We start from the raw sequence: 27115 nt of genomic DNA on the forward strand, positions 1-27115 counted from the left end.
GCGCGAAATTCTAAACAAATAAACACTTTTTTTTTTCACCACCTTTTCTGAAACCAAACGATTCTGCTTTAGTACCAGTTAATACACAAATTATAAATCTCTATTTTTATTAATTCATTCGTATTTACAGAATCACTGGGTCTTTTTCCAACCTGGAAGACTTTGCCAAGAGCTTTAATTGTTCGATCAACTCTCCTATGAACCCCCAGAAGAAGTGTACGATTTGGTAATGCTAACGTCATTTTTCCCGTTATAAAGGCAGTGTTTTTTGTAGTTAAATTTTTGGTTTATCTGATCTAAAAGTTGCAAGAAAAAATTGAAACCCGGTAATCCACAGTTAGTTGTAAGTTATTTTGGCAATTTGCTTTTAGAACTTATAGTAGTCGATAAATTAAAATTTTTATTATTTATACTTCTGTCATATTGTTAAAGTAATTTGCATTTAAGACTTCAAACATTTAATTGTTGTTATACAATGTTGGGCTTGTAGTTTGAATTTTAAATGGAACCAATGATTTTGGAGGATTTATGTTTGTATTATGAAAATAGTGAAAAGTTGTAATAAGATCTGAAATATGGCTTACACTTTTTTAGACTTTTTTTTTTAAATGATGGACAGTTTCTTTTATATATACTTATATACGTTATAAGTATAATACTCAGATTTGTAATGTGTGAAGCTATTTGAAAAAATATTATTTACAGATTTGTAATGTGTGAAGCTATTTGAAAAAAGATTATTTACAGATTTGTAATGTGTGAAGCTATTTGAAAAAAAAATTATTTACAGATTTGTAATGTGTGAGGCTATTTGAAAAAAAAATTATTTACAGATTTGTAATGTGTGAGGCTATTTGAAAAAAAATGTATTTACGAGTAGGTCCATATGTATTTTCATGTCATATTTTTGGTTCAGGTTAAAACTGTATAAAACTTTTATAACGCTTTTGTTTTCTAAGAATTTTTACGCCATCTCTATCTTAAGAACAAGAACGTAAGTTAGTGCTTATTGAGATATGTAAACTTAATGAAATATATTATAGTGCATGCATTATTTAACCGTCAGGTAACATTCACTTAATTTTAGATGTTTTTCATTCATGTTAACTTATATTCTGTATCTAAACTGGAACCTTAATTTTAATTCTTTTACTGCGTCTATATTCGATATGAAATGACAAAAGAAAACGGCTGAGATTCCGCAACCTCATTGTTGCTAAAACAGGTCAAGATCGAGGCTGTACCCAATGTGGTTCTTTCGATTAATATTGTTTCATTGTAGCAGTTTGCAGCAGGTGTCGTGTGACAAAATGTATAATGTAGTATATAAAATTTTCAATTATATTTAACATAATTTTTTGTGATGTGTGTTTGATGTGGAATTAAAATATTACTGTTGAAAATAAAGTGTAGAGAGGTCAGTTACAATTTGTATTAATGATTTTTATTGTGAATGTAACTGTTCGAAAACAAAGGGATCTAAATGTTACTATTTAGTTTAGATATTTATGTGTTTCTGGAAAGTTGAATTTCTTGAACATGAAACTCAAGTTTTCCTATTTTACTTCAGTTATGAGCATTTAAGTTTGTTTCATAAAAACAAGTGAATGTTTATTTCAAACTATCCAGGATTAACATATTTTTAAACAAATATATTACAACTCCCACCGTAATATAAATATGTAATATCTTTGTCTCGAAGATTATAGTTGATGCAGAAATCTTTACAACTTTGGAGTAAGTTTTACTATATTTTATAAATGTATATTATCAGGTTTATTTGATGTTTGTTCGACTCCAGCTCCTCATGACATTTACACAAACTTTTGTTTATTTTGTGTTGATGTAAGGAAAGAAATCTAATAAAAATGTTGTATTAAAATCTCAATGTTTTTGTGTATCGTAATTACTGTAAATAATTTACTCACGGTGTAATCTCTAACCTGAGAACAAACTGGACGAAAACGATTTACATCCACCTTATATTAATGCATCTCCAGGTGGTTAGGGCGCTCGACTTATAATATGAATTTCGCGGGTTTGAATCCCCGTCACACCAAACGTGCTCGACCTCTCAGCCGTGGGGGCATTATAACGTAACCGCGAATCCCACTATTCGTTAGTAAAAGAATAGCCCAAGTGTTGGCGGTGGTGGTGACTGGTTGTCTTCCCTCTGGTCTTACACTGCTAAATTGGGAACGGCTAGCGCAGATAGCCCTTGTGTAGCTTTGCGCGAAATTCAAACAAAAAATAAATAATGACTTTGCGCTGGATCGACAAAATAGTTTGTAGTTTAAGTCATACCTAAGTTCAAAATTTTTTGAAGCGCTCAACTTAAATGTAAATAATTCTTTATTTTAATTTCTATTTCATATAGTTTCATAAGGTAATAAAGTGCTGTACAAAAGCGTTCATTTAATTACTGAACTCTTTCTATACATCGCTACTGCTCTAAATGATTATATAATACGTAACAAGTTGAAAATGGAAGTTGAGCAATTGATTTATGTGCCCATATTACCTTTATTTGTAAGTATATTTTACAGTCGTGATCTAAACGTCGCTCTAATAAGAAAGTGCAATAAGAGGTGGATAACATCTGGAACTACAAATTGTTAAAATCAACCTGAAAAGAGACGAACGTCTAATCGTTATATTATAGTAATGGTACAAGGATTAACATCTAATCGTTATATTATAGTGATGGTACAAGGATTAACATCTAATCGTTATATTATAACGATGGTACAAGGATTAATATCTAATCGTTATATTATAGTAATTGTACAAGGATTAACATCTAATCGTTAAATTATAGTAATGGTACAAGGATTAACATCTAATCGTTATATTATAGTGATGGTACAAGGATTAATATCTAATCGTTATATTATAGTAATGGTACAAGGATTAACATCTAATCGTTATATTATAGTGATGGTACAAGGATTAACATCTAATCGTTATATTATAGTAATGGTACAAGAACGAATGTCTAATCCTTATATTAAAAGTAATGGTACAAGAACGAATGTCTAATCCTTATATTAAAAGTAATGGTACAAGGACGAACGTCTAATCCTTAAATTATAGTAATGGTACAAGGACTAACATCTAATCCTTATATTATAGTAATGATACAAGAACGAATGTCTAATTTTTATATTATGGTAATTGTACAAGGACGAACGTCTAAGCCTCTCAATCCCTATTATTACTTTCTATTGAGATTACGCTTTCGTACAATAGCTTTTACTGTAAGAGACTTTTACAAATATATTTTAGGTCAACGTTATTCTGTCTTCCTTAACAAGCTTTCCAAAGTCCATCAACATACACAAATGACGACTTCCCAGGGTCACTTTGGGAAATTCAAAGCACAGAAATCCATTGTAAAAGTCTGCCAATGGAAAATGTTGAATTCCAATTTGTATTTCTTTCTTTGAAAGGTTATATTGACGTGTTGATTTGGATGCTATTTCTTGATGAAGCCATGCCAATCCGTATCAAGATGGTATTTTCTTGCATTACAGAGGTGTTGAAACGTTACCGTTATAATATGCAGGGTTTACTTTTAGTTTTTAATCGGATCGTCGTAAGTTTAACATGTCATTATAGCTTCAACCTTTAACCATCATAATGGCCTCGGAAATGCTTTTGTGACAAGGCTCTATACGATTTTTGAATTTTTTTTTCTAATTTTGTTGTAATCATCTACGTCTAATGTGGTGACTTATTTTACAAGTCACGTGTTAAATACTGTTGACATACCGTTTGCAAGTTGGTATTTTGTATGGACTCTAAGAGAAATGTGTATAGACGTTTGTTATAGTTACAATCAAAACCCATGTCTAAGGCTCCAATGGAAGTTTTTTATTATTATTTTACCTCCAATTTTTAAGTTACTTTAGTCTCCGAGTTGTTTAAATTCCCGCTATTTTTCACTGAAACATTGTTCAAAATAAGGACATTGATAGAATGTAAGTATCCGTCTTCGTTATTTGACTATAATTCCATTAATCGTATACATATAAATGTTTTTAGGATAAGATGCCACAACTAGTTCAATGATCTCATAATCAAAATATGATAATAATACCCAAACAAGTTTGTAAAAATAAGGTAGAAAAGTTAAATATAAAGTAAAGAAATCTCTAATAACATTTAATTGAAATGAGCAAAAAGTTTGTTTTTAGTTCTTAAATATTTTATTTGATAAAAATAACCTTTAATCATTAGCTTCATATCAGAATACATAGCTGTCAAGATTTTGAAAGGATAATATGTGTTTTTCAAGTCTGACGGAATGCAGGGTCACTAGGATTAGATTGTTTGTTTTGCTTTTCCTCAGTTATCATAGATTCTAACGCTGAATTAGAAGGTTATTTGGTTTACTTACGTAGTTTGACAGCTATCAGAGTATAACCATCAGTGACTAATGATATAAAGACAGTCTATAAAAATATATATATATATATATACACCAGTCTAAATAGTTTTCCCCAGTGAGCCACCAAAGAAGAAAGGTCCGCCTTTCGAAAGTACTCGGGTTATAGGGTTTTTATTTCATTTCTACCAAGTTTTATTTTTCATTGTCAAACACACTTAACCACCATAGCTTACTCTCGGAAATTATTTTACTTCAATCAGAGCATATTACGTCATCATTCATCAAACGCTCAAAGTTCCTACTTGTCAACTAAACAGGTAATTTAAATTTTGATGTAATAAATGTTTCGCTTCTGATCACTAATATTCGATATACGTTAAGTTACAATATTTACACGTCCAAGTTTATTAGACACAACTGAATTTGTTTAATATTAGAATATATTATAGTTTGTTTGTTTTGAATTTTGCCCAAAGCTACTCGAGGGCTATCTGCGCTAGCCGTCCCTAATTTAACAGTGTAAAACTATAGGAAAAGCGGTTAGTCATCACCACCCACCGCCAACTCTTGGGCTACTATTTTACCAACGAATAGTGGGATTGGCCGTTACAATATAACACCCTCAGCGGCTGAAAGGGCGAGTATGTTTGGTGCGACGGAGATTCGAACCTGCGATCCTCGGATTACAAGTCGAACGCCTTCACCCACCTGGCCATGCCGGGCCCATTAATAAATTACTATTTCATTTTTCAGGTGATACAAAAGAAGCACCAATGATAAAGTAAGCACCCCTGAGAACAGGTTTATTCACACAAAGTATAAGGATATATAATATGTTAATACAGTGGTTTAGGTATCCGATCTTTAAAGTGAAATAAAATGTTAAGTTGAAAGACAAGTTGGTTCTGGGCACAAAGATCTGACCAGATTAGTTATTCGTTTTTCTTTTAAAACATTCTTAGCCAAGAAATGAAGAAAAAGGTGAATGAGATACTTTGGGATAGTAGGAATATAAGGACATTTATAATACTTACTATTAAGACATTGGATTCTTTTTCAACTTATTTTGAAGAAATTTAATTTCGCTGTTTAAAGGTTGATATTTAGAATACATTTTATAGGCTTTGCTCAAAAGACAGAAAATGGGGCTCAGTTGAGAGTCGTAGGGAATGAGACTGCCGTAAGGTGTAAATGAACGTCCTTTTCTGGAAGACTGAAGTTGAAAAGTGGTTTGGATTAGGAATTAGAAGAATGTCTTAAAAAAAAAAGAAATAAAGTTTGGTTCCATTCTCGTTCACAGGTAAACTTAATGTTAGCACGGCAGTAGTTAGATAACCCATAAAACAAGAAAATGTTGTAATGTGGTTTTTAGAATGAGAAAATACAAAGCTACACAAGGGCTATCTGTGCTAGCCGTCCCTAATTTAGCAGTCTAATACAAGAGAAAAGGCAGCTAGTCATCACCACCCACCGCCAACTCTTGGGCTACTCTCTTACCAACAAATAGTGGGATTGACCGTCACATTATAACGCTCCACGTCTGAAAGGGGAACATTTTTGGTGCGACCGGGATTCGAACCCGCGACCCTCGGATTACGTGTCGAACACCTTAACACGCTTGGTCATGCCGGGCCCATATTTTATGGACAGCTAATAATTACATTCTCGTTTTTCATTATAAAGATTTCTCCTATCATATTTTCAACTTCATATTTATCTCTTTTTTTTAAAGATATCTATAACATGGTTCTTGTTACAGATTTGAGATTAATCGTTTTACAAAATACCATGACCGTTTCTAGGTTATCACCAATACACTTTAATTTATTAACTAAAGTGTCAAGAAGTAACATAGGAACCATTTTTGAATAACGCCAACATTAGCTGTATTGTCATATCTTATATATTATAGCAATATGCCATTAGTTTAGTTATATTATATTATGATAATTACCATTGTTTTTACTTTTTTAAATTTATTGTTACTGCGATTTCTCTTGTGCATTATTATTGCTTTGCATTACGGTTAGTTCCAATGGTTTAATATTAATTATTACTTTCGGTGATGCGACCGGGATTTCAACCAGCGACCCTCGGATTACGAGTCGAGCATCTTAATCACCTGGCCATGCCGGATCAGATGCCACTTAATATAAATTGTTGAATAAAATTTTAAGTCTAAGGAAAATTTAGCAACGTCGTGTTTTTTTAATATGGATTTAGTGCATGTCTTTTCACCTTTAAAAGGTTTGATTTAATTACAGAACTGTTTAATTTAGCTATCTGAAAATCCCGTTACATTCTTTCATTCCTTGCCTGAAACATGGGATTCGGTCTATTCACCACGTAAAAAATATGGAATTGGTTAATAGGTAGATGTGCTTCAGGTACGCATATGTTAAAATAGAGGTAAAAGAAACACTCACAGCTGTTATGTTTACTTAACAGATGTAAGGTAGTCTATTTAGTTTCAAAATTCAACACTTGTAACTTACACACAACCTATGTTGCCTGACACAATCTACCTGTACTTGGCTTTTGTAATAAATTCTCTTGTGCCTTTCTTTCTTATCTTCGTTTAACTGATATTTACACCAACAGTATAAGTTGAACGTTTTAAGGACATTTTGGCCATTCAGTAGGTTTTTCAAAGTGAGAAATGGACGAACGAACTGAACTCGTTAGTCGGAGGTCAGACACATCTTTCTTATAAATTTAACTTATATGTTGTGTTCCTTTTGTTTTTTCGTTAAAAATATTGTTTGAATACGATTACTTCAGATTAGATATACTTAACCAATAATTTTAGGATAAACTTAAAATTTGACATACTCGTCTGGTTTAGTTTTTAAACTACTTAAAATGCTTATAGATTTCCTTTGATGTCATTGATCGTAAAATCGTGTTACAATTAGATAAGTAAACGCAAAAAAACTGTTATATCTCCTTAGTTAAACGAGCAACCCAAGACGGAATAGATTAAAATACTGAATTTCACGTTTTTACTTATACCTTTAATATAATAAAGAAGTTAATTAGTTTTGAAATATTTCAGTTTTAAAACTAGTAACTCTAAAGAAATTGAAGTATTAAATTAACCTTATGTGGTACTCCCAGTTAATGATATTATCTACTATTTCATGGATTAGTTATGTCGTACCCAAAATTACCCTGAAGGAAAAGTAATTTACAAGTGCTGTATGAAGTAAAGATATTTCTGAATTACTACAGTGTAACTTATGATTGGTTAGCTATAGAGATCATGTAAACTGTGGATGAAAGTTGGAGCTTTCAGAACAGTTTGTTATACCTTTAAGGGTCAAAATTATTCCATGTGTTTTGATCGTTCGTCTTCGTCCACTAACCTTTTTTATTTTCATTTTGTCTGTTTGTGGCAATAAAATGTGCTTGATTTTGTGAAGTTAATCTTGGCTCTTTTTACTTCACTAGCATCGAGTCTGTCACGTTTTCTTTCACAAATTAAATTCTCAAACATCTCCCTACTATATTTAGTAATTTTGAGTTGCTATCTAGATAATCAATTAATGTATTGCTTATCATTCTTAATAAAACTTTGCTTAAGCAACTTATCAGGCTGATGGGTGTGTAGCACTGTGGTTTACTTGATGGTTTCTCTTTCCTTGACATGATGATATTTGTTTGTTTTCAATAAGCAATGATATACCTTGATGTAAGGGAAAGGTTAAACGTACCTTTTAATATTCAAGTAATAGCTGAGTGCTGTTTCTGAGTCGAATTGTTTGTATTTCGTCTTCCTCTGGTGTTCTGTTTCTGCTATGTTTTATTGCTATAAAGATTTGGGTCATTTATGTTTCGGCTCTTTTACCACAAATGTTTTGATTATTTGTGATAGTACTGAAACCAAATGTTTTGTTCCTAATGTTAAAATTATGACCATACAGTTTTGTCATTGTTATATTTTGAATCTCTAACACAAGTTCCATAATCTTATTTGTGATGATGTGTGTGGATTTTGGTGAATTTGTAATACTTCTTGTTTGTTTTTTGTCCATATTTATATTGACTTTAACTTCCTTTCTGTCTCTTGTGTTTCCTGTACCTGCTGTGTTGACTTTGACTTTTGTGACACTGTTTGGCTTTGCTTGGCTCTGTGTTTTGTGCTCGTAGAGTTTTTGTTGCAGGCTGGTTCATATGCGATTGTAAATTTGTTGTTTCTATTCTTGACAACCTGTTTAATTCGCTGTTTCCATTTCGTTACAATCACTACTTTGTGGTGCTATACTGTCTTTCTTGTACTGTGAGCTTAAATATTCCTTTCCGTAGCCCGCGCAACGTGAGAGGGATGATTTACAAACAACCGGTAAGTGTTCGCATCTCTAGGTGCTCCCAAAGACATCAGTTTGATTTGTTTTGAATTTCACACGAAGCCATTCGAAGGTATTCTATGCTAGCCATGCATAATTTAGCAATGACAGATTAGAGGAACGACAGGTAACCAACACCACCTAGTGCTAACTCTTAAGCTACTCTTTTACCAACTAAGAGCGGAACTCGCTGTCACCAAGTAACTCTCCCACGGCTAAAAGAGTGAACATGTTCGGCAATGATGATTCGAATCCGCAGAATGCCAGTCGAGCGTACTAACGAGCAGGTCATGCAAGAGAAAATCGGGAAATACTTTAAATCTAGAGTCTGAAGAGTCAGAAGGAAAATCAGCAGTTTTTGAAGTCATCAACTTTTCATGATGGAGCCATTTATGTCATCTGCAGTCTGGTTGATGGTAGCGTCACTGCTGCAGCGAAATATTACAAACACATAGCGGTGAATTTTGTCTGACTTCTGTATCGCCCTGAGAAATTTTTAATAAGTGCTATCGCTTGGTATTAGTATACAGCAATATATGGTAAATTTGGCAACTTATCAGTAAATTTTGACATTTTCTAGAAACCTTTTATTATTTAACAAGGCACTTTTATTAGAGCTACCAACGTATAAAATACCATGGTAGATCCACCTAAATGAATGGCCAAAGTTACCCTTCGTACCCCATAACTTTGGCCATTCATTTAGGCCATCTATAATCCTTCTGTGGTCAAAGTTATATGGATAGTGTTAATGGAGAACTTTGGCCATTCCAAATGTTTTTTACAAAATTTAGAAAAATGCAAAAAACCTTAAAACATGCGCGATTCATTAAGAATACTAGTGTAATAAGAATTTCCTAATAAGTGCATATGCTTATTAGTTGAGATACATCAAATGTAATAACCAATAAATAAAAACTCTATTTAAATATGATATGCAGAAATTATATATGAATATATGAGACAGTATCGGAATGTAACAAAATAACTAATAAATCTTAGATCTCTTCGGATCTTTGTTTCTATGCGTCCAACTTCAATAGAATAAAATTATATCCAGTCGGCTAAACGGGAAGTCAAAATTGTGCATTTATCTTCTTAAAACAAGTGTTGATAGCATGTACACTATGTGATCTTCATCCACGCTATTTGTGACTGCAATCATAGGAAGCGCAAATACTTTGTTGTAGCCTCAGTACCTCTGCATGGTCATCATTTTATAAACACTTCCATCTACTTTCCTAACATCGTGTTTATTGTTTTTGTCATATTATATTCTACCAGAAGATATTCACTTTCTTCAACACTTGTTTCTGCTAATGGATCAGGACTTTCTGTGTCCAAACCAAAACATTGGTTAGGACAGATGTTGTTACTGCTATCAACAGAACTGGCATTTTTCGAGTCATTGTATGACCTGGATTTTGATCGGTACTGATCAAATTCATTCACTGTACCAGAAGGAACTGGTTATGGTACATCCGTTGCTTCATCAATAGAGACACTTCTCCTTAGTTCTATTGCTAATTTTTCATGCACTTTCGAGGTAGGAGATCTTTTTCTTCTTCAAGATACACTGTTTTCAGATGCTTAACAAATACATTTTAGACCATGGATGTGCATCTTCTATTCCTTTATCAATAATACTTAGCAGGATCATAACCTCCGGGTTGGTTGGTAACTTTGGCCATTTCGGAAATTAGGTTAAAGAAAACATTTCATTAGTATTGAAAATGAATTTGGGTGCTCGTTATCGTATAGTTGCAAATAATTCCTGTCATGAAATTAAATCTGTCTGAAAATAAGTACCCATTTAGAAGTATGATATGAAACTCTTTCACACTTAAAAGTATGATTTAATATGATCACTAGTAGCTCTGAAGTGAAAAAGTAATTTAATATTTAATATTTCTGTGGTTGAAGAAATAAATTTGTTTCTCTGTGAATAAAAAATAAAATGTTTGAAATTATTAATTTTGGAGACTGATTTAGTTATTTTTTTGTTAACATCAATGGCGAAAGTTACCAGGTTTTAAGGAACCCGAGAGGCGAGTTCTTAGCATCAAATATTCTGTACTAGTACATATGTGACAGTAGCAAGAGTATTTTTTCTTAATTTTAGGGCAGTATTGAAGTCCATTAATGCATTACAACAAGTTAGTTTAATGAACACCTGGACTCATGAACTATCACGGGCCATTCATATCATTCCTTGTTTTTGCTGAGTGCAAACTCATTGACCACATTACTGCCAGCTTGTGTTTTTCATTGCTAACACAGTGGAAGCCTCTACGTTACTTTTGATACTAAAAGGCTGACAAGTAAAATAAGTTCAGGGATCAGCCACAGTTGTGCTGACTGAAGAAACAACTAGACCTCCAGAAAGTCATACTTATCTCGTGAGGGTCTGAGGAACTAAAGTCCTAAAATATATGTATAAATTCATATTTACAGATTTTATGAAATGTTGCATGCCGAGAAGAAGCTTTTTAGGCCTGTTGTTGGTCATTGAATGAAATAGAAGCATAATAGGTGGAAAGGAATATACATATAACGAAATTCCCATATATCGTTTTATATGTATATTTACTTTGTGTTTACACCGTTATATGAGTGTTAAGGAAGCCAGCGTTTCGCCTCCTGAGCACTTAGGACTAGTATGGCCAGATAGTAGGAACGCTCGGCTCGTAATCGGAGGTTCGCGGGTTAGACTCTCCGTCACACCAAACATGCTCGTCCTTTCATCCGACATTACCTATCAATATGTGTTGTCAAACTTGTCAATGTATATATTATTATGATCTGCAGCTTAAATGAAGAGGAATGTCTTACCATCCAACATTCCTCGATCCTTCACATAAGGAACCACGTTCTTATAAACACCTCGGATTCAAGATATTAACCTGGCCCTGTGGATTGAGCTGTTTTCCAAAGGATTGAAACTATGGCCAAGCTCATTGACGATTGTAGCTCTGTCTAGGATTTACATATGAGCCAGATTCTATACAGCAAGCATTTGTAACCTGTTGGCAATAATTTTCAACAATACACAAACAGTACGCAGTCCATTTGTTTTAAAATAACATCTATTTAAAACAAGTCAAAAATATATCCAATACTATGCAAAAGTTTTAGGTTAAGAGAATAGTTTCTAAAGAAGATTTAATGAGAATGGAATAGTTGATCTTGTCGCAATTAAAAAACCTTTATTCGACCACCAAGTATTATCAAGAGACTAAAATTTGCTAAAAAGTACAAAATTTAAACTGTTGGTGATTACAAAGGTGTGTGATAAACGGACAAGTCAAAGTTTGAAATATGTGGTTCAAAGTGTCGGTTGTATGTCTGAAAGAAAAATAGTGAAAGATAGTTCAGTGCATAGCACCTACCATTTTTAGGAGACAGGTAATGTTTGCAAAAAGGGGAAATAATGGACCAGTGGAAGTACCATCAGATACTAAACTGTTATGGTATATTCAATGATTTGTGTATTATTGGTAAAGGATAGGATACTACTACCAAGAAAATAATGATCTCAAACACTCATCCAACATATGCAGAAATTATTTAGCTAAGAAAGAAGCTGCTAGAGCCACTTAAATGATGCAATGAACCCCAAAGAGTCCCTATCTCAACTCAATTTAGCAGACTTGGGATTTGATAGATCAAAAACATAACAAATCAAAAGTTACTTCCAAAGAGGCTTTATGTGAGTGTATTAGAGACATTTAGAATAAAATTCCAAAGAAAACTATGATTAAATATTTTGAAACGATGCCTGAGAGACTGTCTGCATTTATTAAAGTAAAAGGGGACACACAAAATATTAATTGGTTGATGAACTGAAGCACTTACACCAAGTTTCTGTCTTATGAAGTATGAAGATTACTAAAATTTTAGTGTTCCACCCGTGATTTACTTTTCATTGTTCTTTGAAAGTATCTTGAAAGTTAATTTTTTATTATGTCCTAAGACTTTTTCACAGTTCTGTATAAATATTAGTATTGGTTATTACAGCTGTATCAAAAGTTTTAAATAGTTGTCTTTTTCCATCATTTTTGTGGGGATTGGTTAAGTTACTGCCTCAAAAATGAGTAAATTCAGTGCTCGGAATGAACATAAATTGAAACAGTCTTGTATACCTATAAATAAGTTCTTTATTATTTACTATATACAAATACTGTTCTCAGTTCCAACACAAAATCTACTGGTACAATCTGCACAAACATTTGCAGTCCCATGGATGGTTTTAATATAGAACTGGTTGAAGATAAAATGCCCACATCATGATCCTTGCACTACCAAATCTGCACCTGTGAATGTATGCAAGGGGCTGACTGTCCATTTAAATGATTAGCTCCTTTTTACAGTAGACTTAGTTGTGTAATTTCTGTATGGCAACTAGGATGGCCAGGCTTTCTCTTTCAATCACACAATCGTTTTTTCACAGACATAAATTATAGAACACAGTCTGACTACACGGGCCCGGCATGGCCAAGCGTGTTAAGGCGTGCGACTCGTAATCTGAGGGTCGCGGGTTCGCATCCCGGTCGCGCCAAACATGCTCGCCCTTTCAGCCGTGGGGGCGTTATAATGTGACGGTCAATCCTATTCATTGGTAAAAGAGTAGCCCAAGAGTTGGCGGTGAGTGGTGATGACTAGCTGCCTTCCCTCTAGTCTTACACTACTAAATTAGGGACGGCTAGCACAGATAGCCCTCGAGTAGCTTTGTGCGAAATTCCAAAAAACAAACAAACAAACTGACTACACGTTCTTGATGAAGTACTGCTCCAATTCCAGTGACTGAAATATTGACCTGAATAATAAAAGTTTGATAACATCTAGCATTCTAATATTTGGCGAACTTCTTACCATCTCATTTCTAGGCTGTCTTCAGTGTAGTTTGGAATGAACTTCTTGTATGTGCATCTTGTATGTGGATTAGTTTCTCCTTTTCCATGGTTAGATTCTGGTTATCAACCTTGTGTCCAACTATGTCCAGCAGAGTGTCTGATGTATCATTTAGAGGATCTGATAATCAGACCTGCTGCACTCACTTACCTGAACAGCTGTATGGGTTTCTTCAATTAATCTAACAATCTAGCTGTGTGAGTCAAAATATCACATAATATTCGATGTTGGTGGTTTTGTGCAACATCTTCCCCATCATACAGTTGAATTGTTGCTTCTGAGTAGACTAACTCAAATATCATCCGCTTGAACTATTAGAATTTGTTTGGTGCACAGATGCTGTTTTATCTTCAGATCTTGTCTCCATCAGGATCTGCTAATAACATTTAACGTGATCGATCTTGGTTTCGCCACAATAGCTTCTGAGTTGTCCATAGGTTTAGAGCCAAACTTTGTCGTGAGATTCAGTTTCTGAAAATCTATGCAGTAGTAATTTGAGCTGCCCCTCTTCTTATGATTATCACTGGAAAACAGGAGGCTGAATTCAAAGGCTCAATAATTCCGGCTTCTAACATTACCTTAGCTTCTTGTGTCATTTGGTCTCTCATCATATAAGGCATCTGGTAGGGTTTTATGTTGGCTGGATCTCTGGCTGTTGTCTCCATTATGTTGCCCAGGGTTTATCTTGGCTTATTTATCTGTGAAGACGCCTGCATACTGACATCTTAGATCATGTAAATTGTTCTTTACTGATGTTGAAATTTTTATACATCTCATCTCTGCCCAACTGATTTAGGTCTATCAGGTTTTCATATTTTATGACAAAATCACTGTTTTCTGGTTCTATAACAACCATAACTCAAACGTCTATCTGTGCCACAATAGCTGTGCATATTAGGTCTTACTTTCTCTCGAAGTACCTCTTCAACAGGTTGGATATTGGTCTTATCATCCATTTTCACTTTATAATCTATTATTTTGATTACTTTCTGCACTTAAAAATGTTCCTTCTACTGCAGGGTTAGTTAGTTGTTGTGTGTAGGTAATAGAACGAAGATCTTCTCTCCGATCTTGAAAAGCTAATCCTTGGTTTTCTTGTCATAGACGTGACGTGCTTCTCGCTGTCTTGAGCTACAAAGAAACTTTCTTGAGCAAAGTAATAGCTCTTCTTCAGTCAGTTTTTGAGGTCTAATATGTTCTGAAGTGTTAGGTGATCTTTTATGACACATCTTCACCCGCATGCACTTTAATACTTCATTGAGGTTCTTGTAAATTTCATTACATCTATCGTTCTATAGATTGGTAAAGATATGTCTAGTGCTGATGAGTGAGCACATCTCTTGCACCATTTCTTGTGTAAACTGTATCCTTCCATCTCTCAAGTTTTGTTTGAGCATAATAATGTGAGGTCAATCCCACTATTCATTTGTAAAAGAGTATCCCAAAGGTTGGCGGTGAGTGGTGATGACTAGCTGCCTTTCCTCTAGTCTTATACTGATAAATTATGGATGGCTAGCTAGCACAGATAGCTCTCTTGTAGCTTTGCCGGAAATTCAAAAACAAACAAACAATTATGTACGTTTACAACCTTTGAACATCTGGTTGACCAGAACGAAGCTTACTGCGTGTCAAAAAATTTGAATGGAATGTAAAAAAAACTTTTAGAATACATCTCAATAAAAATGTTTTGTACATTAGTCATAAAATGGTAAACTATGATGGTATTAATATTATCGGTCCGGCATGGCCAGGTGGTTAAAGCATTCGACTCGTAATATGAGGATCGCGGATTCAAATCCCCATCACACCAAACATACTCATCCTTTCAGCCGTGGGACATTACAATGTGACTGTCAATACCACTATTTGTTGGTAAAAGAGTAGCCCAAGGGTCTTACACTGTTAAATTAGGGATGGCTAGCGCAAATAGCCCTCGAGTAGCTTTGCGCGAAATTCAGAAACAAAGAAAAAATAATTAATATAATCACATTCCTTCATTATTACCAGATGAAGGACTAGGTCTGATACCTTTCTTATATAATGGTGTCTACATTCTAAAAGAAAGAAGCCAATCTTAGATAATCATAATAGTATTCCTATAATAGGAATATATTTTATAATTTTGAACCAGATTCTTTATTTGCCTGAAAAGTTGTACTCCTTTGTATATTAAATTTATTAAATAAATAGTTAAATACACATATACTATTCCATACATTTTATGAAAAACGGATTCATGAACACAGATATCTATGTCAATATTACATACTATACCAACACCTACAAGCACTAAATGACACTACCATTCAATGGCTAACATGTTATTCACAACAAGTGACTTTATTGTCAGTCACGATTTTCGCTTGCACCAAATCAATTATATGATATCAAACCACTTAACCGTGACACAGAAGGTTATGGTTATTTTATCTAGTATTATATCACAAAAATAAAACTAATCGCAAATGAAAATAAGCAGAAATGGCGATTTTTGCCATAATAATCAAATCAGGTAACCTTTTATCTGTTAAAAGCTCCAAAACACGTGGAACTTCATTAAAATAAGCACAGTAGATGTATAAAGGACAACACAAGAGTAAGTCCGAAGTGTTACTTTCCCATTATTGCTGCTATTAGGTGTCGCGAAAACAAACTACATTAGATACACAGGAAAATTAAATTAGGCAAACAAAATGTGACAAAAGCATATACAATTCACTTGCTGTATACAGTTTATCTCAATCCCATGTTGTACTAAAGCATAATTTCTGAAGACTCTACAGACTGATCATCTGACATAATCTCACATGGTGACACGACACGTGATTGCATCAATTCATTTATGAGATTGCAAGTTTGCTCAGGAAGTTTCCACTGGAAACCAGCAAAAAAAAAAAACAACTACTTCCTTTCAACTTCTGATTTTTATCAGTCAATTGGTCATGTGCATTCAAGTTTCCTCATTCTCTAATTTAAACAATAACTTTAGAAATATCAAATATTTTTTCAGTTCACAAACAGTTTAAAAATGTTACAAATTAAATTTAGGCTTACCTTATTGTTAGCAAAACTGCACTGGAACCAAGTGAAAACACTTAGATGAAGTTAAACATTATACTGTCAACTGTGAATTAAAACATAAATTATACAAGGATTGCTTTTCCCCTTTTTGTTATACAAATTAAGACATTTATAGTTGTTGTATAATTCTTTTACTTTAAGTTGCGAGACCCCATGTCAAAATGATTTTAGTGTTTTAGGTTTTGAAAGAAAATCATTATTTGTTTATTATATGTGCTGTCTCTCAATGATTGCCTAATAATTTGATACAGCTCACCTCATCTAGTGGCAGCGGTTGCATTACAGGAAAAACTAATTTGTTGGATTGCATCTTACCAAAGTCTACATTAAAAAATATAATCAATTTACTTGTCTCATGATTTTAATATACTTTTATGGAGAAATGTCATTTGCAATAAAAGAAAATTCGTGGACAGCTTGTTACACTATACTTCTGTGTGTGACAGCTGGAATTTCTGCTTTCATAATGTAACAGATGTTAGTTTCAAATACTTGTCTATGATCAGTGTTCAAACAGTCGGAGTAGTTGTTACTACCTAACATCTAAGATGTCTATACTTTTTATGACAAGAATGAGTTGTTACAGTTTTTACATCAACAATAGGGTATTTTTAAAATGTGTGTTGACTTCATTTTGTGTAGAATCATAAATCAAAAGAAGGATCCAGAGAGGATGGGAAATGTACTCTAGGTTTTGGAGATGACTGCAGAAGTAGGACCCACATTTATATTTTTACTTTTATGAGAACAGGTTTATTGAAAATTACATAAACCCAAATATTTTTCCCTTAACTTACAAATATAGAGATTATTTAATTAGTATAAAAAATCCTGAAATAATGTTATTAACACTATAATTAGAAATTGAAAATGCTTCAATATCTAATACAGAAGCACATTTGAAAAACGCTCAAATTCCTATCGGCAGTGGTCGAGACAGGTAAATAACATTTTAACCATTATAATTTCTATAAAAATATTTTCAGTAGGAACCATGAAAATTCACGTATTTTTCAGTTAAAACGATTAAGATAATCTAAACATGAATTAGCTGCTCCTATAATTAGATATTTGAAACAGAGCTGCGAAAAATAACAACAAAACTGTACTGGTTTGGTTTGTTTTGTATTTCGCGCAAAGCTACTCAAGGGCTATATGCGCTAGCCGTCCCTAAATTAGTAGTGTAAGACTAAAGGGAAGGCAGCTAGTCATCACCACCCACCGCCAACTCTTGGGCTACGCTTTTACCGACGAATAATGGGATTGATCGTAACATTATAACGCCTCCACGGCTGAAAGGGCGAGCATGTTTGGTGTGACGGAGATTCACACCCGCGAACCTTAGATTACGAGTCGGGTGCCTTAACCATCTGGCCATGCCGGACCGAAACTTTACTGTTTGTCATCAACAGACACAATTCTAAGAATACCTGTCTGACTCATTGATGAAAACATATATTGTTCATAAAGTACAAGAGGATAAGTAACATTTTCTGAATCAAAGAGCTCATTGATGTCTATGGACAATTTTTTAAAGAAAGAGCCAGGAGGGGATCAAACATAGGTGTTGTGTTCAATGGCATTATAATTAGTCATAAAATCGAACAAAAGCAAAGATGTTTGTCTTGTCCAACTAATAAACGTGTCAAGGCAAGTCTTGAAAGACTTCAAAACATTAGGTTTGACATACTTACTAAACTTCAGGTCCTCTACGTTATATGTGTGTGCACATGAATGACCAAAAATGGTTGGGTCTGTTTTGAATTGTGTTCAAAGCTATTTGAGGGCTATCTGCGACAGCCATCCCTATTTAGTGATGATAGACTAAAGGGAGGCAGCAAGTCAACACCACTCACTGCTAGTTATTGGGCTACACTTTTACTAACGAGTAATGGGATTGACCATAAATTCACAACGTCTTTCTGGCTGAAAAGACCAGCATGTACAGTGACGGGGAATCGATTTCACGACCAGCAGGTAGCAAGTCTAGTGCCCTAATCATCATATAATTCCAGAAAAATAAAAATAGACAAGAAAAAGTTGAGTATTTGAAGACGTCGCAAGAAGAAGCAGATACCTGCACCCTTCTTTATGCAAGTAATGCTTCATCAACTTTCCAGCATCTACTCATCATAACAAAGTAAAGATGGTGAGTTCATGATTCTGCTTTTTTGCTTTTCAGAAAGACAGACGTGTAAACATCGTCGTCTGATCTGGTACAAAGACCTCAACTTGGTTCGTGGACACGAGGAAGTTCCAATAGCTCTTAACAGTAAATGTGCCCAGCTTTGTAGGATCTACATTCTAGTACATGATACAACTCTGTCAGTGCTTTCAGTCGACTAATAAAATTTACTACTCAGAAGCTGTTGAATGATGCTCAAAAAAGAAAAGAGAAACAACTTTGTAAATTGTGACCGTATAATCAGTTATGTGCTGATATATTTAGGACATTGTAAATTATATGCATGGAAGTTACTAATCCAGAGGGTAACTGTATTCCGCTACCAGAACAATAGTCATAATACATTAAACAGAAGCTAGTTTCTGTTCAGGGTAGAAGTTATTCAAGGTTACATATTATATGTTCAAACTATTCGCAAGAATATGTTTTTATGCTAAGGATGTCATTCTTCAGTGTAAGCAATTGTTTATCGCTTACTGTATAAGCTCAAATGTCTTTGCTGTACAGTGGAATGTTTCGGTGTTGTTGTTTTTTACCGCTGGATAGTTTTATTGGAGATTAAGTACTGTGCAAAACGTGTTTAGACATGTTGTTACCAAAAGTGAAAATCTGCGATAATTATATAGACTTGACGATAAGCAGGAGATAATAATGTGAGAGTGTCTGATATTTTCTAAAATGAAGCTAATTTTATATGAGTAGACATTGACACTTTGTCTTCTTTTAAACTGTAAGCTGATTCTAAATCAATAGATAACGGCACTACCCCTTTTTCTGAACTTCAAGATCATTTTACTTTTTGAATGGAACATTGTGTTATGTTATTTGTTGAGATGCTAACATTTTGAAAACTTCTGTTCTCTTTTATCCTTAACCTCAACTATGAGCTTTTAAACACCACAAAGGTCTGACAATCAGAAATCTTTCTTAAGCACTACAAAAGCGACGACAAATTTGTTCACTGCGCATGATCCTCAATGTTTCACACTTTCATTGGATTCACGCAGGAACTGATCTTGACAAGTCTATTTCCACAGAATCTCGAGAGATATGACAGAATTAAACAAATTAATAAAATAATTAATGTGAGAAATTAATTTTGAGTTTCAAATTCACTCACTAAGAAAACTTACAAATACAAACGTTAATTTTTCTCAGGTAAATCGATCTTTATGATGTTTGAGCTAATTCAGTCTAGCTAACCTATTTAAATAATTTACTTTGATTACACAAACATGTAAGTTATCATTCTGGTAACCAATTTATTACCGAGGTAATTAACCTAATACTTTGACCTTTTATCTCATGGCTCATAAACAGACATATGGTACAGAATTTTTAATTCTAAGCATACCACTTGTATAAAATACATGTTATTCTATTGCTTTCTCTCTTGTAACAGAATTATTTTAAGTGATTTGAAAACACCCCCTTTCTCCAAGTGAAATTAACTACATTTAGGCTTAAAGATCAGTCTTTTTCTTAAACAATACGGTTTTTGAGATAAAATGCGCGTAAATAAATAATTCCCACCACAATTCTTGTGATAAATGAAATATAAAATAAAGTAATGAATGAAAGCTAGTGACAAAAAATAAAATAAAATGTTACATACTATGTCGAAAGACGTTCATCGTCCGGTGGGACATCGTTGAGTTTACATATTTACAACTAACGATAGCCCAAAGTGACTTTGTTCCAAGAAACACAAACAAATAAACGAAATATATTACATATTAGCAACACAAAAAGTGGCTACAACGCTTGGTGTAATCACCATCCTACTATATTATTAGAAAATAATTACAAAAGAAAAGCTAATTAAACTTGTTGCCATTGTCTGGCAAAAATACAGGGAGATCATTTGTTTTATTTTCTGTTTAAAAAAATGCTATATAAAGCAAATTTCTAATCGTAAAAGTACTGATGAAAATTTTTTGTTCACATCTAGATCTGAGGAGAAGGTTTGGGAGAAACGAACCTTGTTAGAACGAATACAGACCATCGCTCTATTTGTGTTAGTATTCATACTAATTATAGTAAGTGTGACACTTTCGTCACAGAAGTTAGGTAAGTGACATACGATGATTCCAAGAAAGAATAACCACTTCCAACGATATACAGTGCACTCTAGATCAGTAGTTCCCACCAGTTGAGAAATGAACCATTTTCAGTCATATAGAGTATAATCTCGGTCAATAGTTCCCGCCTGCTGAGAACTCAACCACTTCCAATCACATACAGTACAATATAGGTCAAACTGACAAGTAGTTCTTTGAAAACCTATAATGCTAGAAGCCGGGTTTCGATACCTCTGGTGGGCACGTAACAGATAGTTCATTGTGTAACTTTGTGATTAACTACAAAATAAGTACCACTATATTTTTTTCAACTATATGCTATAAGCACCATCTATACCTGAATGAATACCAAAATTTTACTAGAAGCAATAAATTGAATCACTACTGGTCCGAATATTGTGCCTGCTCCTTGAGGGACAACAGAAATTCATCAGGAATAACTTTGTTTCTTATTCAAAACAGGTCCCCAATTCCCACTTCATCAAAGATATTGTCAATAAGATAAACATGGAGACATGGCGTCTTTCCAGTGTCTAGAAAGATTCAGGATTAACTTCCTTTACACGGAGTGCATACAACTAGTTAAGAACTACTGATATAGAAAATCCACTAAGTTCAATACAAATATAAGGTGAATAATGTAAGCTTAATAATATAACATAAATTGTTGGTGAATAATGGTGCTAGTTTAAAATACCTTATTTTGGTTATTATATATTACAAATTTTTTTAGTACGATGCAATGTAAAGCAATTTGCCACAAAATATAGGACTGATCTGGCACGATGTCACGGGCAAACAAACATGTATTTGTAATAATTTACTTACAGAAATTTCGTGAAGAGCTATTACCAATGTTAAATTGATTTATCTTCCCGTCAGCATAAATATATGGAAGAAGAACCTAGAAATTTAAAGTTAAGAAGGTGGTTATTTTATATCAATGTCGAATATTGTGTATATGTCTGTGGTGAAAAATTTTTCAAAGTTACCTTATTCTAGTGCACAATGTTGAAAACCACGCCGAATGTGTAACGTCCGTTTGCATTAAAGCTGGTAAGTAAATCTGTAGTATATTTTATGTCATTGATTTGTATTTACACTTTTCAGCTTACGATCGTAAGCGACAAGTTTTTTAAGGAAGAAACCTAGAAATATATTTTTAGTGTTAAATTAATTTCGTGAATTAACTATACACATACTTATTCAGATATGTTTAAAATACTTCTTTTTTGTTACAACAAACATAGTTAAATTGCTTATATAAACATTCTGTTCAAATGGAATAGTAGAAATTATATATAACATTTTTATAATATCTTAAGTTATTCTCATTTCTAAATTGTTATGTCAGTTTAGTAACACATTTTTGGCTTTGTTAATACGAAAATAGTTTTATTTTTGTGAAGTTGAATCATTTTAAATAAAATATTATGCGTTCAGAATAATTCTACAGCAAGATTCTTATAGTCTGGGTATTATAAAATACATAATTTAATCTACAACATTAACTAAAGTATATAACAATGAAACATAATGGGAGTAGTAATTTTTAGCCTAAATTTACAATGTAGAATACTAAATTTTACCTTAAGTTCACAACAAAAGAAAATGTAAGATCCAGAGCCATCGTTAGGTACTTAAAAGATGCAGGGTTGGGGACCATAGGCGCGGGAACTTTCAGGATTTCAGTACGATATCTATCATGATTTTCGAAGGCATGAACTGTGGACTCGGGGCACGGGCACCATAAGTTAGAACCCAGTGACGCCTCTCATGAGATCAGAAATATAAAATTATAACATACGTAATGTCGAGGTTAACTTTATAATATGGTGAACAGAAAGGTCCATTTTAAACTGAAACATAGCATTAGAAATATTCTCAAATAGTAAGTTACACTAAAGAGTATTTCAAGAGACATCCGTTAAATGTAAGAAATTTTTTAACAATCGGGTTTGAATAACTTTGATGCCATAAAAGCCGGGCCGGCATGGCCAGGTGGGTTAAGATGTTCGACTCGCAATCTGAGGGTCACGATTTAGAATCCCCGTCACACCAAATATGCTCGACTTTCCAGCCGTTGGGGCGTTATAATGTGACGGTCAATACCACTACTTGCTGATAAAAGAGTAACTCAAGAGTTGGTGGTGGATGGTGATGACTAGCTGCCTTTCCTCTAGTCTTACACTGCTAAATTTAAAAAAACAAAACAAACAAGCCATAGCAGCAGAATGTCTGAAGTTCAAAGGTAGTTTTTCTTAACTTTTATCAAAATGTGTAAATTCCTTCAGTATGCACTACAAATTTTGAAAGACAACAGAAAAATAACAAATTACTGATTATTACTGATAATCAATCAAATAATCAATATTTATAAATATGTTTTGCTTGTTACTGCCAGTATATTACTTTCTTCTTTCACCTCTCTCTCTGTTTATTCGTTCTCTCTCTCTTCGAATATTTTTTCTTTACTTTGTTAAAGTGTTGTTTTATATTTTTTTTCAAATCCAGGACGCACAGCTGCTATTTTTTCCTGACCTTCTATCTGTTTCCCGGATGTCAGATTATAATGTCACACAAGCACTGGATGTCTTTGTAGTCATAAAACTGATGAATTCAGGAATTCGGTCGCTCACTCCAATCATTTTTTAATTGCTTTAAGTATTATAATTTACTAATTCCTTACAGATTAAAGCAAATCTAGCCGCTTTCTCACTTTACTCAACTCCAACCAAATACTCCTTTCACCCAACTCGTAACAATTAACAAACTGCTTAACAAAAAAACAAGACGAAATAACTCAATGCTTAAAACAGTCGTTGATTTGCTTATGCTTATAGCTGTACTTTGTAAAATGTTTCTTCATCGTCTGCTTTTCGACCTAATAGTATAGTTTATAGTAAAACCTAACAAGGAATGTCTGTTTCAAACGTCACTAAATATAACTTTAAATTTTGATGTGTATTCTATCTTTGTATATTCGATTTAAATATCATTAATAAAATAAATCAACTGAATTTATGACAAATTATCTTTCTAAAGTGTCAATTATTTGTACGTCCCGTCTTCTCCCACTTTTACAAATCTACTCCATTCAGGAAAAGGTACAGCACTCGTAAACTTTTTTTTATAAGAAAACCTGCTTAAATCACGTAATAATTTATTTGTTCCACGCCATCTGTACGCAGAAATAATTAAGAAAACGTTTGGTAGATTTTGTAAATTACCAAACACCAAAAGTGAAGAAATAATTAATTTTTACAGTAATCTTTTTTGTATTGTAAACTATTAAAGACTACCAAATTTTGTCAAATGTCCGAACCTAGAAGTTAAAACTTTTGACCTTTCGCCAACCCATAGCTCAACAAACTAAGCACATTTGCTTAGTAGTTTGATGGTAAGCCTGTGAAAGTGAGGTTTCGATACCTATTATGTGCAAAGCACACTAGCCCATTGTGTTGCATTGTGCTTCAAATGCACTAATACCAATAACATCATTAGACTTCACCATAAAACTTCGTCGAACACATTACAGCTATCCTCGATGACTTTCCTCTACACAAAGTTAAAGGTAGCATGCTCTGTATGCGGTTAATTTTGCATATTTTCTTGGTCACCATAATGAGCATACACTTTAAGTGGAATTTACAAAACTAGGTCCTGCTCATCTATTAACTTTACTACGAATCATGAAAGCTCATTGTGTAAGTTTGTGCTCAACAGCACACAAACAAGCAAAATCTGATTCTTCCTGATTTGCGAAGTACTACTAGTATTAGTGTCAAACTGGGAAAATAAAAATAGTCTTTAGATTAAGTTTCTAATATTAAAAAATGTAAGGTTAGTAGTGGGAAGTTACGTTTATAACGGTCCCCTGCCGGTACAGCGGTAAGTCAACGGATTTTAAACGCTAAAATCAAGGGTTCGATCCCCTCAGTGGACTCAGCAGATGGCTCAATGTGCTATAAGAAAACACACACACGTTTACAACGTAGAGAAAATCGAATACGTAATCTCTAACTTAAGCCTGCAACATCAAAATGTGAGCAATCTTTAGTTTCTTAGTTTCAGATTGTAACGTTGGAAACGATAAGATCAGTTAACTTTAACATCAATTTGAAAATAGTCAATAATAAGATAAGGAAATTTCTAGCTTTAGTTTATCGCATTTAGGTCCGTGGAAAACAATAACAAAAATTGTTTGATTATTGTTGATATCAAAAGAAGATCATAACATTACAAATATTTAACTTTCGCTAACATCATAGAAAGAAGAGAATAAGTGATCTCTAGTTTAAGATTACAACATTAAACTGGATAACATTACTTAGTAACCTCTAGTTTAATATTACAACATTAAACTGGATAAGGTTAGTTAGTAACTTCTAGTTTAAGATTACAACATTAAACTGGATAACATTACTTAATAACCTCTAGTTTAATATTACAACATTAAACTGGATAAGATTAGTTAGTAACCTCTAGTTTAAGATTAAACAGAATGTGTACCCTCAAAACTGCTGGTATGGGTGTTAAAAATTCAATTTAAAAAGTGCAGAACACTGTTTCAACTTATACCCATACCAGACGTTTTATGAATACATTTTTTTGCTTTAAATTCAAAGAGAATAATATTAGTAATATTTAACTTAAAATTACTACATTAAACACAATATTGTCTGTAATATTTAGTTATATTTATAACACAGAATTTACATAATTACAAATCATAAGATATCCTTAGCTTACGATATACATCATGGAAAGTACAGGATCAGAAATCCTCAACTTACGATATACGTCATGAAAACTACATGATAAAAATCCTTACTTTCATGGACAGTACAGGATCAGATATTCTTAAATTACGATATTCATCATAGAAACTACATGTTTGTCTTTAAAACAAAGCCATACTGGAGCACCTACTGTGTTCACCTCGAGGAACTGTACCTTGGAGTTTGGTATTACAAGTCCGTAGATTTACCACTTTCCCGCCTGGGGACTAGATGTTAGCAGTCATTACTTTCTAACAGTATGAATCAGCTATATATAAAAATTTGAATAACAAGTCTTAGTATATAACATTAATATCGTTTTTACTGATACACAAGGTAAAATGAAGTTGAAAACCTAAACGTTTAATAGAATTTGATGAAAACCAAATTATTTAAAACACATAGAACTCACTGAAGAACACTTATCGCCGGTTTTTCACCAACTGATTTTAACGAACCAAATCAAATCTTTCGTATGTTAACTTATTATATATCAGTAACAACATTTTTTATCAATATTTAATAGTTTAACATTATTGTAATATTGTCTGTTTCGATTTATTAAAACTAGATCCACTTGAAGGTTTTAAAACTACTAGTTACAATAATGTCTAGTTTACTTTGTTTTATTTTGATGTTTTACATTTAACTATTTTATGAACAGCTTCACACGTTTCCGCCATAATTTAGATTTTAGAGCTGGGTTTGAAGTTGTTTAAATATGCTGGGTTTGAAGTTCTTTAAATATTGAGAAAGTGAAGATCCTAAAAACTAATTTTAGAAATGAAATGGAAATTATAAAAAACAGAAAAACAGAAATAAAACAAACAATATTCGTGAAATTAATTATTTTGTGATATATTTTGTGTTCAGCTTCAAACATTTTATATTCGATCAACACCAGCGTGGATCCCTGTGAAAATTTCTATCTATTCGCTTGTGGATCATGGATTAAAGATAATGTTCGGGTAACCAAATCGATCTCATGCTTATCAGAGATGGGGGATAAATTATTACTCAGGATTTACGGTAAGAAGCTTTGTGCTTTATATTCATTATTACCATTTTTAAATGCTTTATTTTTATGTATATATTTTTATATCTCTTGTCTTTTAAGAAAGTAAAAACACCTATTAATGCTCGAATCAAACGTCAAAAGTAAAGATATACAAGGGATGAATAGAAAATGAAAAACAGTCAATAGAAAACGGTAAATAATATGTGATTCTGCCTTTGGCTGTTGGAAAAGTTTTAATTCTTTCGGGTAGGAAATCAACAAGTTTCTGAAAGTTATGTTGAAGAATTAGATTCCAATCCATAAGGACATTATTTGACATAAG

General features: G+C 33.1%; 2 protein-coding genes across 2 annotated transcripts in view; both read left to right on the forward strand.

Annotated features, from left to right (window-relative positions):
• Positions 1-1885, forward strand: part of LOC143230472 (neprilysin-2-like) — an 84886-nt gene extending 83001 nt beyond the window's left edge. The window contains exon 20 of the mRNA XM_076464103.1: positions 131-1885. Coding sequence (XP_076320218.1) covers positions 131-230 — 100 coding nt within the window. The 3' untranslated portion in view covers positions 231-1885. The remainder of the gene's footprint in view (positions 1-130) is intronic.
• Positions 1886-6910: 5025 nt separating this feature from the next.
• The window catches only part of LOC143230473 (neprilysin-2-like), a 79109-nt gene continuing 58904 nt past the window's right edge, over positions 6911-27115 (forward strand). The window contains exons 1-4 of the mRNA XM_076464104.1: positions 6911-7081; positions 20865-20983; positions 21997-22050; positions 26649-26804. Of these exons, the coding sequence (XP_076320219.1) occupies positions 7050-7081; positions 20865-20983; positions 21997-22050; positions 26649-26804 (361 nt within the window). The 5' untranslated portion in view covers positions 6911-7049. The remainder of the gene's footprint in view (positions 7082-20864; positions 20984-21996; positions 22051-26648; positions 26805-27115) is intronic.

This window comes from Tachypleus tridentatus, chromosome 10, assembly GCF_004210375.1.
Source record: "Tachypleus tridentatus isolate NWPU-2018 chromosome 10, ASM421037v1, whole genome shotgun sequence".
Taxonomy (NCBI): Eukaryota; Metazoa; Arthropoda; class Merostomata; order Xiphosura; family Limulidae; genus Tachypleus; species Tachypleus tridentatus.